Source organism: Mycena indigotica (assembly GCF_014461135.1).
Source record: "Mycena indigotica strain 171206Taipei chromosome Unknown Mind.scaff0007, whole genome shotgun sequence".
Lineage (NCBI taxonomy): Eukaryota > Fungi > Basidiomycota > Agaricomycetes > Agaricales > Mycenaceae > Mycena > Mycena indigotica.
This window is the reverse complement of record NW_023503006.1, coordinates 2,724,087-2,741,505: the sequence shown is the minus strand read 5'-3', so window position 1 is coordinate 2,741,505 and position 17,419 is coordinate 2,724,087. Positions and strand designations below refer to the sequence as shown.

Here is a 17,419-nt window from a genome sequence, read left to right as displayed (position 1 = left end):
TAATTGTTGCTGTACTATGACTGGTGAATGTAGTTCGCTTGATCTAGGTCTGGATACTGGTAATGGCGTAGATAAACGTCCCATTGTGCAAGGTCACTGAAAACAACATTGATGTCAAGTCCGACTGTCGAAAGAAAGGCTCACTTGAAATCAGTTGGAGCAGCCTTCCAAACCCCCGCCCCAGACTCGTGCAGAAATGGTGCAGGTGAAAGAACAGGGAGATCCTCCGTTTGGGCCAACAATTGCTCTATTGATATCCCCTGATCATAATCTTGGATTGGGGAGAGGGAGGGGAGGGGGGAGTAACCGGTCGTTGTCCTGGGTGGATGGATTTCGGAACCGTGGGGGTCACGTTGTTGAAGTGGGTCTATGATGATTCGGATTTGATCGAGTATGCCGCTGAACCGCACCTCTGAATGTCGTCTGTTCCACGCAAGTATCAGGACAGTATCATTTGAGAAGTCTCAGCCACAATACCTTGCAGCGCAAACTTTGATTATATTCATGCCATCCTCGACTAGCGCCCGGTCTTTCGCATAGCTTGGCACACTTCTATTTGAGCAGATCTCGAGGGCGAGGACGATTGTAGCAACGAAGAGCGGAGAGACGACGGCTGCCGGAACAAGACTATGACGAGATCTTACCCAGCTGTTCGTAGCCCTAATCACTGCTCGCGCAGCGGTGATACAGGTAGCAAGGGAGGGTTCAGCCAAGACCGTATCTTTATGGATGAATGGTCGGTGAATCTATGGAAAAGTCAGGTGAAGGGGCGTTGAAATTTGATTCGGAGGTACTGCGATGCGGGTCCAGTGGTGAGTTATATAAAGAACAAGCGCCTGGTCAAAGAATGCCGAGTTTACTGAGGAAGCATTGTCTGGAGCCCATTGCAAATGAGATGGCAACGAGTCAAAACATTGGTTGAGCGACGAGTCCAGTTCTGCAATAGCTCGTTGACCGGGCTCCGGACCTAGCCAGGTTCGCCTCAACTTCTTCGAACTATAGAGACGTGTTGCTGTCACCGTGATCTACCTTGATCAGCTGAGAGTTGCCATGAAAGATGGTTGCACACCTCAAGAAGTTTAACATAGCAAGTGAGGAACGTATATAATGATGGAGTGGTGGGAGGTTGGACAAAATCATCCCAACTCTCATCATCAACTTCGAGTGGAAGGGAAGCATCGATGCTGACCAAATGCATTCAGACACGCCAGGTCGCTCGGGAAAGCCTATCATACTCTTCAATTGGGATGCTGACTGGACGCCCAGTAGAGCCGCAGATAATGCGGTCCAAGTACATGTACGACCTGTGTAAAGATTGGGTGAATATGATGGCATTTCTTTGGTCAAACATTGACTTGCCAGAATGTTCTGTTCCATGATTCGAATTCTGGTGTTGTAGGTTGCTCTCGTTGTCTATCATGTTCTCCTCGTTGTAAGAGAGATGCGATACCGAGGGCCTGAGAAAAATCAAAACCAGTCAACAAACGAGCTAGTTCACGGACAAAATATGTCCAAGAAATTTGGGGTGGTCGCGAAGTCCCGACAGAGTACACAGTCATCAGGAAATACTTTTGAGTCTCGTATAGTCCTGGCGCGGATAGCCAGTCAAGAGAAATTCGAGAGAAAAAGGGCCATCCTGAAGATAACGTCGTTTGACCATCAACGAATACTCGTGGATCGTCAGAATACTGCGTTAAATTAGTCGTCAGTATAGCTCGATGAAGCGGGTGCATACACGGGATGCAGTCGCTAAAACAGCTAGTAGAAGCTGACCAAATTGCAGATTTTTGAAGTGAAGTCCTTCTTCTACCGAGCGCTGATGACATCAGTTAGCATTACTGTCTGAGTAATAGGCAATCATATGCACCTCAAAAGAAGGTCGATGTAAGATGGGCATAGTGGGATGGAACTCTGCAAAATAGAGAGCCACCAAAGACGATATCAGGTCAGGTTCGGGAAAACCACTACTGCCGTCCGTTCCTGGGTGCTGTTGTTGAGATTCCCACCACTTTGAAAGAATCAGGTTTTGCAACTCCCAGTCTACCGAGACTCACAGATATCGCATCCCACGTGCGTGTGGAGTCCCGTGGTTGACCGGTCACCTGCTCATGAACCTCAAAAACATAGTCAATTTTGGAGATTGACCACAAAGATATACCTTCATGGCTGTATTTATGACAGAATAGTTGCTCGCGGAGCCATAAAAAGATTCATCCATCGAAAGGTGGCTGAAATTGTCGGCGAGATGCCCGTCGTCCTCGTCCTCTGGAGCGTCAGAGCTATTAGATGAGCTCTCTGTCTTCTGAAACATCGAGGCAGCCGAATCGGTTGGTAGAGGCTGCGAGCACAACGAGCAGACTGACAGTGTCCGCAATTTCAACTCCAACTTGGCTACTTGCTTCTTCAAGGCGTCCAGCTCCTTGAACCGCGGCCCCCTCTTATGCGCAGGTTCTAGCTTTGGCGTTAGTTAAAGCTAATGTTATCAAAGGTAACGAGCCTTCGTATGTGCACTGTTGTCCAGCGTTGGCACAGTTTTTACAGCTGCCATCATCCGTCTTCGTGAAACCGTCGCCTGGAAAGACGCTTAGATTATCGTTGTCAGATTCAAGGCGCTTACATCTAACTAGACCCCAAATTTCAGTCTTCGACTTGCTCAGAAAAATACTCACCTTTGCGCCTGCGACACACTAAAAGTGACGGTCTCTGAGTCAGTCGAATGCTCCACGTTGAGATGTTCACGAACGATCACAACTCCGGTCGATCCGCTCGCGCTTCTCTTTCGTGGCTGAACGTGGGTTGTGTTCTGTGGACCTCGACATGATGGCTTGCAACAAAGTTGAACGGACCAAATTTACCACGACACCGTGAACAATTGATGGATGATCGCCGATGTCATGACAAGATACAGTACGCTAAGATTTAGTTTTTCTCCTCTTGGGTCCCCTCCCCTCCTCTGCATCTGTCTCCCGCTTACTCTTCTTCCCAATCGCACGCATGACCTCTTTCTTTTTCTCCTTGTCTTTCTCGCTCCTCCTCTCTTCCGACTTTTCTGCCTTCTTTTGTCTCTCGGCCCGTTTTTCGCCCTTCTTTTCTCTCCTTCTAGCTACCTGATCTTTCCTCAACGCCCGCATCTGTTGTAATAGAGCAACAGCCTTGCGCTCTTCCGGCTCCATCACGACAGCCCTTTTGGACATATATGTTTCCTTTCGTTGCGGCTTCATTATCCGAGGCTTGGACGCGTAGGGTAAAGCAGCCTGCAGCTTTTTGGGCACGATAAGTGGGTTGAACCGCCTCTCGGGGCGTTCAATCCGCTTGTAGGTCGAGTTCACATTGAGCGGTGTCTTGATGCCTTCATCACGACGAACTTGGCCTGTCAAACGCATGCCTGACCACGACGACTTGTTCGAAAGGAGGAGCGACGTGACCGGGTTGTAAAATTTACGCGGTTGAATGGAGTACCAGGCGCGGAGGAATATGATGTCTGTTTCGCGTTAGTGATATAGCCAAACAGATGAATGCTGTCCTACCACTCATGAGCACCTTGTCCTCGAATGTCGCCCTGAATGCTCCATCTGGCTTCGCCAGCCCCTTCTTCACCTGACCGCGGATACCTGAGACGGTCCGGATGTTCGCACCCTCGAACTTTGCCACCTCTAATGCCGAGGTAAACATATCCTTCACGAACGCAGTGTTCTTGAATATTTTGTAGGGCACACCAGTCAGCTTGATCTTCTTGACTATCTTGACAGACCGATCAATGTCCAGTACAACACCTGTCGCAGAGACCCTGAATCCAGGCGCCTCTGACCCAAGCGAGTTGAATGCGCAGAACCCGGTATTGGGAAGTGCCACCGGCCCGTAAAACGTTGCAAAGCAATGCATGTGCTCAGGCGTATACTTGAGCATTCGCATCCGAATCGAGTGGTCATCCAAAGAGTATATTGGCACAGTTTGGAAACGCCGCCAGCCAAGGGAGAAAATGAGCGGGTCGTTAGTTTTGAGCGTCTTGACAAACCACCGATGTCGTTTCAGCCGCACTTGGACATAGCCGAATCGCTCTTCGGTGGCTAAAAGCCCTCCGACAACGATAGGATATGTCGGGTCAAAGTTCTCAATCATCTCACATGGTACATCAACCAGCTCGATGCGCACATAAGCCCCGGGTCGATATCCTTCCACAAGAGCACGTGCTTCAGCCGTCACATCCTTGAACTCGTCGAGATTGAGTTGGAGCTGACGAGATATTTCCTCCTTCTTTTCGGTGTAAAAATCCATCTTGGAGGACTCTGGATCATCATATTGTTCATCGAACTTGCGCTTTAGCTCTTCTTTCTTTGCTGCAAGGGCCGCGGCACGAGTTGCTTCTGGGTCCGTGTTTATGGGTACCGACTGCGATGGGGCTTCGAGGTCTTCAAAATCACCACCAGTTTCTTCGTAGTCATCCTCTTGCTCGGCTGATTCTGGGACATCGGAAGCACCAGTGATGAATAGTCTGCGCAAAGAGTCGAGCATTTCATCGTCCTCTAACCTCTTCAGCTCCTCTGAATCGACCAACTCTTTACTGCGATCAACGTCCTCATCTTCTTCCCGCCTAGAGACGGTCTTGACTCTGAAGAAATCGTCGTCGTCGGCGTTATCGTCCTCGCTTGTATGGACAGTGTCATTCCCGGCCAATATTTGTTCTGGCGTTAGATCGCTTGAATAGATGAGTTTCATCCAGTCCTTGTTTCGCTTTGAGCTTGTACCCAAGGCTTGTGCTCTCTCCGTGAGATTTCTTTTCCATTTTGGGACCGCTTCAGTGTCGCTGGATTCTTCTGCATCCTCGTCGTCGTCAGGTATATCTAGTTGGTCTTCATCATCCATCTCAAATCGCCCACCCAAGTCATCCTCATCACCAAGATCAGAATCGCTGTCCGCATAATCAATTTCTGTCCGTTGGAGCTTTGATGTGCTGGCGACGGGAAGCGTCCGCGCTGGGTTCCGTCTTTGTAGACGTCCAGTGTTCTCGCCTTGAGAAATGGGCTCCATATCTTCATCTTCGTCTTCACTCTCCGTTTCAAACCCAGAGTCGTCTCCATCCTCTTCTCCATTCATACCCTCTTCTTCATCAGAGTTGCCACTTTCATCGTCTTCCTCCGTGCTCTCCTCTTCAACGGTCAAGTGCCTCGAAGATGACTCAAAAAGCTTGATGTGGCTCTGCGCAACACCATCCTCCAAAGTCACGCCAGCTTCTTGCAGGTCCATCACCATCTGTTCTCCTTCGCCTTGCGGAACTGAGACGAGAAAATCAGCACAAATCTTTCAATATGTTAATTTAACTCGCCCTCGTTATTGCCTCTTGTGAAGCTGCCAGGAACATTGATATAGACTGCATCCTTGTCGTATACCACACCGCCGACATCGCTCATAGGGGCGTGGATCAGCAGTTTTTTCTTCTCGCTCAGCTTCCTCCGCTTCTCCGAGTCCGCATCAGGCAGTGGACATGGGTCACCCAGCATCTCCACACTCTTTATATCGAGATCTCCTACTCCTGGGATGTGAACCTTGTTACCCATGCGTAGATTTGTCCCGCGCACATAACCATACACGGTCACAGTCCTGTCGCATTTGCCCTTGCTCACCCGCACATTTTCTCTGGGCGTCAGATCCTCAATACGGTCAGCCAAAAGGTATGGGTGGGAGTTGCGGAAGACTAGCGGGCGGAACTTCATAACGCTGATGAAGCGGGAGAGGTTGAGAATTTCGGTGTCAGGGTATCGACCGTTGAGGACGCCGGAAAGGTAGAATAGTTTTGCGCCTTGATAAATCTCGGTCCAAAAACGTTTCTTAAGCGTCTTCTTAGTCGTCTTGAGCGTTGCAGCCTTTTTGATGAGGTCCAGGTGAGTAAGAATGCCGATGACCTTGGGGAACCCATGGGATTGGAGAATGTTAAGAAATTCGAATGTTTCCTAGACCAATGTAAACATAGAGAAAAAACTTGGGCAGGATTCTTGCGCACCATCTCAAACCCGAAGGACCCGTCTATCATGAGCAGGACGAGGTCTGCAACTTTGCCAATGTCAATCATGCTGTTCAGGTCGTTGTTGCATTCAATGAACGTCAGCCGCCGCTTTTTCCCGCTCACCACCGTCACTGGCCCCTTGACATCGTTCAACGTCTGCTTCGTGAACCTCCGCACCAAACTCTTCAGTAGTGTTGTCTTTCCAACCCCAGGCGGCCCAACGATTGCGACAATGACAGGTGGGGGCTCTGAATCGGGGGTGCGATTGACAAGGGGGACATGGAGACGTGCTTGGTCTCGTTCAACGTTGCGTCGGCCTTGGCGGTCCGCTCGGCGGCCAGATTTTGGCGCAAAAGCCTGCTTAGTTTTTAGTGAAAATCGGTGGAGGGCGATATAAATGACCTTCTCGTTGAATCCATGTTGCTTTTCTTTGCCCTTACCCTTGTCGGTTTTGGATGGTCGGTGGGCCTTGTGAGGCCTGTCCTCCATAGTCGTGAACAACAAAAAAAATCAAGCCGATCAATCTTATGTCATTGTTCAAGTTGCTCCTCTCCACTGCACCCAACATGGTCACTCCTGCAAGCTCTTTTGGTCAGCTTAAACGCGACATTGAGGCTCAGATAACAGCTTTAGACGGGACAATTACCGAGACTCGGTCCAGACTGAGCAGTTTACAGCTTCAGCGCGCTGCCCTTGTGTCTGAACTCGACCAACTGAGAGATCCGTCAACGCCGATCCACACACTTCCACCGGAAATCCTCAGTGAAATATTTCGATACTTCCAGCCTTACTTTCCAGCGTCACCGGTAGACGAAGAATCGAAAGAGTCAGCACATATCCCATGGTTCCTTGGTCTGGTCTGTCGCTCGTGGAGGGAAGTCGCGATAGGTCTTCAGGAATTATGGTCTGTGCTCGACATCGACGATACTCCAAGGGCCATGCGTAGCCCAATTTGGACGGGATATGACGATGAGGTGGGGTACAGTTACTCTCGACCACAAGACCGTTTGACATATGTCCTGGATAATGAATTCGAAGATGAGTTCGAAGCTGAACTACAACGATTGCCTGAATCCCCAACGCCGGAGGATGTTGAAGGGTTCTTCATTGAGTATAGGCTCGAGATCGTCAAAACGTGTCTTGAACGCGCCAGGACCCATGGTCTCTCGCTCCGCTTACAAAGTATCACTACCCTTGCCTCAACGTTCGTTCTGGATCTACTTTTGCAACATAGCCGTCACTGGGAGCAAGTTTCCCTGGTGAATCCTTCAGATTCCATATGCGACCAGATCCAAAGTCCTGAGCAGCGTTTCCCCCGACTAAGACGCTTGACTGTTGAGGGCCAGCAGTGGCATAACACGTATAACCAGTCCCGATTATCAGCTCTAGGTCCATTGCTGCATGGCTCTAGGGCACCGCGTTTCACCGAAATAGGTCTTATAAACCTTACAATGGCAGAAAACTTTGCTTCAATTCGCTGGTCAGGCCTCGAAAAATACAGCGAAGTTGACTGTAATATTGCACCACGGCATCGAGTCGACATCCTCCGCCAGCTCGCGAATTTAGTCTCTCTGACCATCAAGACAGACTCGACCTTCATGTGGACCGAACACGTCTTCTTTCCTCACCTTCGCCATGCATCGTTCGCCTTGGTTCAGTACAGTCAACACAGTACCATTGAAGGCCCTTTCACTCTGGAGATGCCAAATCTTGAAGACTTTTCGCTCCATGCATCGCGAATACGTTCCTTCGGTGGTTGTGTACCACAGAGCTCGAGACAGTTGCGCAAATTATCTGTTTCCTTGATGTCCGTTGATGTCTATCAAGGGGATGCAGAGCAAGTGTTTGCTCTCTTCCCCAAGCTGGAGGATCTCTCTTTATGGGGATCTAATTACCTGACTGACGGCACTCTCGAAAGCTTGACCCCAGGCCCCCAGCGTCCATATCTCTTGCCGTGCCTAGAGACGTTGCGCCTGTCAAGCACTGCCTTTGCCCACGGAGAATGCAAGTGGACGACATTACTCAATATGGTGCAAGGTCGATTGGGACCCCTTGCAACAACCACAGCTCTCATCCGGCTTCGAAGTTTGGAATACGTGTGCGATGCTAGAGGGCATGACGATGAGGTTGCCAAAGGGTTGCAGACGCTTCAGCGGCAGCGAGGTTGGGATATTCGCGTAAGAACCAGCAATCATCGAAGTGTCTGGACCGAGTCTGGGATACAGTGGCTACATACCTGGGGGACTGGAAACGGGGGTTGGTAAGCATTGGCAGCCGAAGGAAGAGCAGCAGCCTGCGATATGTGACTCCGCCGATTTGATCTTTCATTATTCAACGTTGCGTCGGCCTTGGAAGTCTGCTCGACGGCCAGATTTTGGCACAAAACCTTTAATTCTATTCGAGATATATAATCCTCACGTTGAAGCCTCGTTGAATTCACGCTGCTTTTCTTGGATCTGTCGGATTTGTATGATTAGTCATGTGAGAAGCGGATCAATCCTGGGTAGCTCATTCGAGTCATGTTGACGCCCGTCCCCAATCGAAGAGCAAGTTCGCCAACTCGTCTCAGACGCGACATTGAGGCTCAAATCATGGCCTTAGATGTCTCAATAAAGGAGATCCAGCTCAAACTGAGTGATCTGCAGCTTCAGCGGGCTGCATTGGTGTCTGAAGTCGACCAACTTGCAATTGATTTCTCGACGCCTATTCATCTTCTCCCCCCAGAAATCATTGGGGAGATATTTCAATACTTCCAGCCATACTTTTCGTCATCACTACTAACGGACGCAGAATCAAAACAGACAGCTCGCATTCCATGGTTCTTAGGCTCTGTTTGTCATTCGTGGAGGCAAGTTGCTATGAGTCTCCCCGCACTATGGTCTGTGCTCAACATCAACGATACTCCTCGATACGTGGATAGCCCCGTGTGGACGGGACACGAAGATGGGGTAGCACGCCACACGCCACAGCACTGGCTGACATATCTTCCGAGTGATGATTTTGAAGTTGAATTGCAGCAATCGCCCCGAGACACAACACAAGAAGATTTTGAAGGATTTTACACCGAGAATAGGCTCGAGATCGTCAAAGCATGCCTTGAACGCTCGGGAACCCACGGGTTATCCCTCCGTTTACGAAACATGAACGTCTTCGCCTCGAAATTTATTCTGGACCTGCTGTTGCAACATGCCCGCCGCTGGGAGCAGATTTTCCTGGTGGACCCTCCCCTTGCCGTATGTCTTCAGATACGAAACCGTCGAAGACTATTTCCTCGCCTAAGACACTTGACTGTCGAGGGTCCCCAGTGGTGGAGTGAGCAAACCACATCAATCCTATCCGCCCTCGACTCGCTATTGCCAGGTTCTGCGTCACCGCTGGCACGTGTAACCGAAATCAAGCTTTTCAACATTGTCCTGAAAGAAGGCTCCGTTCCCATTCAGTGGTCTGGGATAAAAAAATACAGCGAAGTTGCATGTTATATCGATCCCAGTTATCGGACCATCATTTTCCAGCAGCTCGTAAATCTAGTGTCTCTGTCAATCCAGACAATCTCCGACTTTATGTGGACTGAACACATCCTCTTCCCCAATCTTCGCTATGCCTCGTTCGCCTACAAACAACATGGTGAATTCGCAGTGGAAGGCCCGATCCTCTTTGAAATGCCAAATCTAGAAGACTTTTCGATTTCTGCCTGGCGAATGCGTTCACTGAGTGACTGTGTACCACGTCGCTCGTCCCATCTCCGCAGGCTATCTGTCTTGTTGATGTGCGTGGATGTTTGCCAGGGGGACACTGAACAAGTGTTTGCTCTTTTTCCCGAGCTGGAAGACGTCTCTCTATGGGGATCTAACTACCTCACAGATAGCACGCTGGAAAGCTTGACTCCGAGCCCTCGACGTCCATATCTCCTCCCGCGGTTGGAGACTTTATGCCTGTCCAGCACTGCCTTCGCCCACGGAGAATGCAAATGGACCACATTACTCGATATGATCCATGGACGATTTGGACCCCTTGCAACGACCGCAGCGCTGAGCCGGCTTCGAAGTTTGGAATATGTCTATGACCCCGCGGGGTACGATGATGAGGTTGGCAAGGCGTTACGGACACTCCAGCGGCAGCAAGGTTGGGATATACGTGTAAGAACCAATCATCATCGGATTCTGTGGACCGAGTTGGGAATACAGTGGCTACCGTCACTGACATCTGAACCAACAGTTTGGTACTGATACAAAAGGAGGTTTGGAGGCAGGAATATCACATTGATATTCTGTTGGGAGACATCGTTAGATGAGCCTGCAAAGCCCTCCAATAATAAAAGACGTTGCGTGTTCTAATTCCAGATTATCACGTGAGTCTGGAATACAGATTGGATGACGACTGAAATAGGGGGTTCAAAGGTAGGTTCGTTGCTTCCCAGTCGATAACATCCCGTGACCCACTGGTAAAACATTGCTCTATGTACATTGTACAAGTCTAGCCGACCAGGCTGGCGACATCTGTGATTAGCCCTTGGACTTCCTTCTTATTCACGACTGCTGCTTTCCCAGAAACGACCGCCTTCACATCGAGCACTTCGACTAGTGACCAGACCTGTCCGTCATTGGGTGCGAATCGTAGCAAACACGCCAAGGCACCCGCGAGTCGGTGGATAACTTCTTCGCCAGATTCCTCTTTGAGCGCCTCGGTCAGTGCGCTCACGAGTTCCACCTGCCAGTCCTCATCAGCGGCAGACGCAACATCCGACGGGTCGACATTGGTTGTTGGCGGGAGACCACCCAAACCTGCACCAGTATTCACCCGCACGCGTTGAACGGGAACAGAGGCATTGAAGGCCAAACTAGCTGCTGCCGTCCTCACAGCGCTATCAGCGTGTAATAAAGCCGGAACAAGGGTGCTCATAGCTGAACCATCGGTGCCAGCGAGCAACACGCGTGATAATGCGCTGTTTCCAAACGCATTCGTCAACAACCGTAGGGCTGTCAATACAAAGTTGCGCGCGCCCTTGTCTTCTGCTCCGCTTTCCAGAGTTTCTTGCGCCAGCTTGATGATAGAGCCAACTGGACCGGCTCCTGGAGACCCAGCAAGCCAAGTAGCTGTAGCTGGGTCAAGCACCGCCAGACGCCACATATCAACCAGTGGAAAGAGGGATTCCTTAGGCAGTGCACCCACGAGAGTCATCGTAACGGCACCCCATGCAGTCAAGAATGCGACGTTTGTAGGCGGAGGGGCTTTGGGTTTGTCGGGGCCAAACTTGCTCTTCAAGAAAGGTACGACCTGGGACCGCAGGATTTCTTTGGCTTGCGTCGAATGAGGAGATTGTGGGGCAGCGTCGATGAATGAGACCAGTTTGGTGAGGACAGCATCAAGCGCAGGTACTTGTGTAAAGAGAATCGGCGAGAGCGATAAGGTTTTCATGCCAGGGAGAGGTAGGGAAGCATGGGGATGTGCTAAAAGACATTTGAGATGCAGAGTTTATTCAAGAGACAACTCACGCGGATAAGCCTCGAAGAGAAGCAAATCGACCTGTGCGCGTAGTTCCCCAGGATCAGCGCCTCTGAGCTCTGACGTCTACGCAAACTCAATGTTAACTCGCTGAAAAGACAATATGCGCACCTTCTTTCCATTCAAAAAGAACATAAATGTCGGATATGCGCGGATGCCCCATTCAGAACATAGCGCTTGGCCACTGCCAACACTTGGGTCGATCTTGGTGAATGTTGCACCACGACTAGTGGCTGAGCGAAGCCCCTTCTCAATCGCGAGGTCCTCGTAATATGGCGCTATCATTCTACATGGGGCACAGCCCGCTGGGTCAGTAAATAGGGCTACAACAGCACGATGGCTTTGCAATAGCGTTCGGAAAGATGCCGAATTTGTTGTGGTATGCATTGGTCCGGCGAGGCTTTCGGTTGCAGCCAGTGGAGGGGGTTGAATTGAGGTGGTTGCTGGCTGCTGGGCTTGCGAAGCAACAGCTTGTAAAAGCGACGATGCGATGGGTTGGTTGGGGGTTGGTGGCGGTACCTCAGGAGCACCAGGTGATGGGCGGCGGTACATTGCGTCTATTGTTGGTCGTAGGGCAGCACCGAAAGGCGTGGACAAAAAGTCCGTTGGGAGATCTAATGCGGTTGAGATTAAGCAATGGGAATAGAAAATTTCGCACCTCTAACGAATGCAGGTATAGATCCACCAGTCAAGAAACCAGCACAATCATTTGTGAATGAGTTGCAATTGAAGTCTCGCACCAAAGTTAGAAAACACCAATGCAGTCACGAAGGCTTCACCTAGTAAATGGTACTTGAGGACGCCGTCAGCCGCGGACAGATCGAAAGCAAGTTGAATATTACGCACCTTGTCAGCCGTATAATGTGTTCTCATCTCTTCTAAATATTCCTGCCATGTCTCTTCGTCGAGCATCGTCTCCCCCAAGTCAACGACCTGCAACGGCTGACCATGGTGCGACCTCCCAGGAAGCGTAACACTGATTCCTTGACCGTAAAATGTTTCCTTGCCGAAGACAACGATCGAGGTGTGCCATATGCCGTCAATTTGGCGGCCAGTGAGCTGCTGTGAGAGCGACTTTGCGAGTCCGTTGGATAGATCGTATATATAGAGCTTCACAGAAGACATCGCAGCCTACGATGAGGGTTGAGAGAAAGTAATGACGCGTCGAGATTCGTGTCTGATGTGTCAATGCGAGTGACACATCGATAGAGAATGCTAGAAGGGTTGCAAAGACGCACAACGACGCGCCCATTGAAGAGAAGAAGTAAAGAAGACCTAAGTTCAGACCGATCATCCAAACGCGTTGACGCGTTACTGTAAACCTTCGAGGCTGTCAATGATGATGCAACAAGGTTTTGTCTTTGCACCACCATGAGCGATTCTCGGCCGTCCCTTCGCGTCAACAGTGCTCTCTTACCAAAGTATGCCAACCAGGCAATTAGACTGCCCTGTAAGCCTGTCCAGGCGCGTGTTCTTGAAGCAATCTTGACGCGTCGAAATGACTAATTTCGCGTCACTGGCAGTTTCGTGGCACAACGGCTTCGGTTGCTACAGCTGACGGCGGGCAAGTGACGATCACCCTTCTTCCTGTGTGTCTGCAAGGTTTTCCATGTGGTGGCGGTTATTGACAAGCTCATTAGGACACACATTTGACGACAGACTCTTACTTCGAAATACTGGGGACCGTGGTGAATCCTACCACCGTCAGGATGCTTGCGGTGACGAAGCTTGGCAAAAATATCGGTGCGGAATCTAGTTTTCTAAAACATGGCTGGATAGTCAGACTCTCATAGACATGTCTTTGGTCAACGACGCGATAAATCTGATGCACGACGGGCGGTTCTACCACACAATCTTCACCGAACAGGTATAAGGGCGTGGGCGAAGTTTGAAACAATGTACTTTTATTCCCAAGGCCTTGTTTGCCCGTTGCAAGGCCTTTTGTTCTTTAAGTTAGCTTTGTGTAGACACCATCAAGGATTCCTAACAAAGCTATTAGAGTCACCCAGTCACTTTTAACTTCTCATACCCTTTCCCAATCACAATGGCCATGCAGACTGCCTCCTCTGCCTCCTACACGGACGACCAGATACGGAACATCATCCAAGGCCCAGGAGATGTCGAATGGCGATATGAGATGCGGCGAGAGTGCCAGGAAATTATACCCGGCCTCCTCCTTGGACCTTTCGTTGCCTCCAAATCACTCGAAACGCTCCAGAAGCACAATATCACTCATATGTCCGTTCCCTTACTCGCTCTACACATATGGTGGTGGTGACGCTTGCCATAGTGTGTGCATCCGTGATGCCAAGGAGGCATTCTCAGTCCGACCCCGGTTTCCAGAGCACTTCACATACCTGACGCTGGACGTGGAGGACAATGAGGAGCAAAACTTGATTCGTCTCTTCCCTGGGTCCGCGACGCGTGTCTTGTCAAATCAGTCCAGCTAACTGAGTGGCTAGGGCAAAGCAGTTCATCGACCAAGCAATCCACCAGGGCGGACAAGTCCTAGTTCATTGCAACGGTGCGTGGACTCGCCTTGAGGCTATTTGGTATCTCACTCCGTGTTTCAGGTGGAATCAGTCTCTCGCCGACGTTTGTCGTCATGTTCGTTATGCAGCACTATCAACTTTCATGGGAGGACGCCTTGCATCTGGTCCAGAACCGGCGTTACTGCATCTCTCCGAATGGCGGCTTCCTTACTCAGCTTAAGGTTCACACCTTCATTGTTCGTTGGCGAGTTCCTAATGCGGTGCAGGAATACGAGGCAATCTATAGGGCCAATGTCGCTGTCTCGTCATTCCCGCGACAAATCCCCACTGTCGCCCGACGGAAGCGTGAAGACGATGATGAGGACGAAGCTGAGCTTGACCGGTGTGTTGAACCTGGGACTATTTGTTGGCCACTGACGGATCTTTAGCTTCGACGACCGAAAACGCATACTCATAGACCCCACCAACCAGCCACCACCACTCCCAACGTCTATTCTATATGACCCCGACGCGATGGAGATATCCTAGTCATCTCTCATTAGTCTTTCCTGCTTTCAGTTCCTTCCCTCTCTGGCTATGTATGTAAACAGCGTTCCCTATTAAACCGACTTAAGTTTCGCCACCTCCTTCTCCTGGACGACCTTCTTGACGTGTACGCCTGCGAAATGTCAGTCCTCACTGCAGAGTGCTACAGTAGGACCAAGCACCAACCTTTGGGTGTCTTGACAAATGCCTCGACCGAGATGCCCGCAAAAACTACTCCAGCACCAATCCATTGTGCAGGCGACAACTTGTGACCGTACCAGACGACAGACAGCAGCATCGTGAATACCTTGCGCGTCAACGTTATTGTTCTGCACTGATTTTAGATTTGATTCGGTTGATAAAGAATCAGCTTACACAAGAGTGAGCGAGCCAAAGTGCTGGAGTGTTTCGAAAATGAACAGCTGGCCAAGTGCACCCGTAATCGCAAACTGCAACAGCGGAAGCTTGATGGATGGGTGCTCGCGAATGAACGTCAGGGCCGTGTTCCATTCTGTGCCAGTTTCGGAAGGATGAATGACGGGAATATAAGGAAGTGGCAGCATTTCGAGCACAACAGTCACGGCTGTACTGAACAAATTTATCCACAGCATCATCTGCTGGCCCGTGACCTTGTGTCGCGCGAAAATCTCGTCTTGTGTTGAGTTGGTCGCGCCGTCGATAGCAAGGTTGATGAGGAGGTAGGTCAGCCCGATGAGATTCCCATTCGGGGTGACAGAGGCTTTGGCTTTTGCAGGCTTTGAAGGGGCGAGGCCCATGAAAATGGTGATTCCGGTGGTGACCATGGCCACGACAAGGTATTTGTGTGGGGCAAACTTGCGGCGGTACAAGAGAACATTCATAATCATCACTGGGACGAGTTTACAGGATTTGCCTAGGACCATCGCGGGGTAAGAGATATACGACAGAGAGGCAAAGCCAAACGGCGCGGCGGAAGTGATGAATATGGAACATTGGAGGTAGCGAAGGAGGAGATTTGTGCGCGAATAGCGAGTGTCGGGTTTGGAGGGGTGCTTGTCGCTGGTTTGGTGGCCAGGGGTTGGGGTATGCTCAAGTCCAAGGAGGTCGGTGAAGGTTTGCGATGGTTTGCGGCGTAATAACATGTAGAGAAACGCGGAGACAACACTCAACGCGCTCTGACACGTCCCCAGAAACATGACAGACTTGAATTTTTGAGAGCTTGACCCATCAATGGAGGCAAAAGGAACGGAAACTATGGAGCATTAAAGATGGGTGCGACAGCTAAGTTGACCACACACGTCGTTCTTGGGCTATGGCCCATAACTTGACAAAAATTAACGTTAATTAGAGCCAAACAGCACTGAATCTCACCAGAAAGCACGAATACACGCCGGTTACGCATAGCACCAGCCTATTTCATGTTAGAGGCGCGTATTCCACGAAGACGGACTCCAACCGAAGGATGGCCATGATCGAGGAAAGCAGGAAATAAAATTCCGAAAACGGACCGGGTCTGATGTAACGTGGCACTACGTCACCCGCTCTTTGACATGAACGACGACGACGAAATACCAACTCTTATCGAGCATCCCGCTGACGACGCACAAGACTCTTCTTCTTCTTCAGCTAAAAAAGTCCCTCTTACGATTATCTGCGGCTTTCTTGGTGCTGGGAAATCGACTCTGTTGCGACGAATCCTGACTGAGCAACATGGTTTTCGGATTGCAGTGATAATGAACGAATTTGGAGACACTGCAGTACGTACCCGTTACCTCTACTGCAGTTCGTCTTGATTCATTCCAGGACATTGAAGGTTTTACCTCCCTCCATCAAATGATGTATCTAATCCGACCCAGCAAAAACCATCAATCTTGCCTCTGAAGGTCAAGAAAGCGAAGAATTTCTCGAGCTCGCAAATGGGTGTCTTTGTTGTAGCATCAAAGATACTGGCATCGCTGCGATTGAGAAGCTGATGCAACGCAAAGGCGGATTTGACCATATTCTGCTGGAGACTACCGGCCTGGCAGACCCCGGGCCGATAGCGTCGCTTTTCTGGCACAATGAAGAGTTCTCGACTGGACTAGGAAGAGACATCGCCCTCGATGGTGTGATTTGTGTGGTTGATGCAGTCTTTGGCCCACAGGTGTGTTCACTTGAGTCCCCGTTCCTGATCTGAATCTGTGAAGCAAATGAGGGAAGATAGCGCCACTTCAACAGCTGGAGAGAGTCTTCGGTATTACTAACTGCTTGATGATGACTTGTCTAACGACATCTCACAGTCAAATTGCTGGCGCGGATATTTTATTATTGAACAAAGTTGATCTTGCAAAACCAGAATCGGTAGAAGAAACAGTCGATGTTCTGCGGGGTTTGAATCCCGCCGCGCCAGTATACCGCACGATTCGAGGTGAGGTAGAGATCAAGAAGCTTCTTGGAGTTCACGCGTATGCCGCGGCGCCCACCGTTATTTCCGGCCATGACCATGACCATCACGGAGACCACGTTCACGCACCAGAGCCAACCCACTACGAGTTGCGAGGCATTTCCAGTCTGCTTGTCACAGTGCCAACTCTTTCTCAAACACAACTTGATGGGTTGGATGAATGGGTCCGGACTGTGCTTTGGGAGCAACGCTTACCGGAAGTCACAACTTCAGAGAATACCGAACTATCGATACTCCGCTGCAAAGGGCTTTTTGTGACGGAATTTGGCTCACAATATGTGTTGCAAGGCGTGCGAAGTCTGTATGAAATGACGGTGGCCACTGATGGCCTTGGTCTGCCTGACGCCGGCAAGTTGGTATTGATTGGGACAGGACTTAACGCCCGTGTTCGGGAGAGTCTTGTGAAAATCTGGAGCCGATAGAAGCACGTAAACTACTTGCTGTACCTGTAGTTTATCGGAATCAGGCGGAATCAAA

General features: G+C 50.2%; 6 protein-coding genes across 6 annotated transcripts; 3 read left to right on the top strand and 3 right to left on the bottom strand.

Annotated features, from left to right (window-relative positions):
• Positions 1 to 14: 14 nt before the first annotated feature.
• MIND_00864500 (DUF663-domain-containing protein) lies at positions 15 to 6,490 on the bottom strand (the record flags this gene model as incomplete). Its single annotated transcript, XM_037365305.1, has 20 exons — positions 15 to 96; positions 145 to 423; positions 478 to 746; positions 795 to 1,025; positions 1,070 to 1,184; positions 1,236 to 1,304; positions 1,356 to 1,457; positions 1,570 to 1,688; positions 1,736 to 1,816; positions 1,868 to 2,008; positions 2,055 to 2,114; positions 2,159 to 2,451; positions 2,512 to 2,572; positions 2,618 to 2,623; positions 2,670 to 2,677; positions 2,975 to 3,481; positions 3,528 to 5,298; positions 5,358 to 5,948; positions 5,999 to 6,358; positions 6,404 to 6,490. 20 exons carry the CDS (start codon positions 6,488 to 6,490, stop codon positions 15 to 17), a joined length of 5,232 nt encoding a protein of 1,743 aa, XP_037218547.1.
• A 2,030-nt stretch (positions 6,491 to 8,520) lies between these two features.
• On the top strand, positions 8,521 to 10,227 carry MIND_00864400 (uncharacterized protein; the record flags this gene model as incomplete). The annotated part of the gene is made up of 1 exon (XM_037365304.1): positions 8,521 to 10,227. One exon carries the CDS (start codon positions 8,521 to 8,523, stop codon positions 10,225 to 10,227), a length of 1,707 nt encoding a protein of 568 aa, XP_037218546.1.
• Positions 10,228 to 10,474: 247 nt separating this feature from the next.
• Positions 10,475 to 12,628, bottom strand: MIND_00864300 (uncharacterized protein; the record flags this gene model as incomplete). The annotated part of the gene is made up of 6 exons (XM_037365303.1): positions 10,475 to 11,448; positions 11,494 to 11,569; positions 11,615 to 12,117; positions 12,162 to 12,236; positions 12,283 to 12,295; positions 12,350 to 12,628. 6 exons carry the CDS (start codon positions 12,626 to 12,628, stop codon positions 10,475 to 10,477), a joined length of 1,920 nt encoding a protein of 639 aa, XP_037218545.1.
• Positions 12,629 to 13,112: 484 nt separating this feature from the next.
• Positions 13,113 to 14,523, top strand: MIND_00864200 (uncharacterized protein; the record flags this gene model as incomplete). Its single annotated transcript, XM_037365302.1, has 8 exons — positions 13,113 to 13,246; positions 13,283 to 13,370; positions 13,503 to 13,741; positions 13,794 to 13,916; positions 13,966 to 14,027; positions 14,077 to 14,216; positions 14,262 to 14,377; positions 14,424 to 14,523. The coding sequence occupies 8 exons, from the start codon at positions 13,113 to 13,115 to the stop codon at positions 14,521 to 14,523; spliced, it is 1,002 nt and encodes a 333-aa protein (XP_037218544.1).
• Positions 14,524 to 14,594: 71 nt separating this feature from the next.
• Positions 14,595 to 15,975, bottom strand: MIND_00864100 (uncharacterized protein; the record flags this gene model as incomplete). The annotated part of the gene is made up of 6 exons (XM_037365301.1): positions 15,956 to 15,975; positions 15,871 to 15,910; positions 15,798 to 15,822; positions 14,896 to 15,751; positions 14,707 to 14,849; positions 14,595 to 14,653 (listed from the first exon to the last, which is right to left on the bottom strand). Exons 1-6 carry the CDS (start codon positions 15,967 to 15,969, stop codon positions 14,595 to 14,597), a joined length of 1,137 nt encoding a protein of 378 aa, XP_037218543.1. The 5' UTR covers positions 15,970 to 15,975.
• Positions 15,976 to 16,049: 74 nt separating this feature from the next.
• On the top strand, positions 16,050 to 17,364 carry MIND_00864000 (uncharacterized protein; the record flags this gene model as incomplete). Its single annotated transcript, XM_037365300.1, has 5 exons — positions 16,050 to 16,256; positions 16,303 to 16,312; positions 16,356 to 16,642; positions 16,686 to 16,732; positions 16,779 to 17,364. The coding sequence occupies 5 exons, from the start codon at positions 16,050 to 16,052 to the stop codon at positions 17,362 to 17,364; spliced, it is 1,137 nt and encodes a 378-aa protein (XP_037218542.1).
• Positions 17,365 to 17,419: the final 55 nt, after the last annotated feature.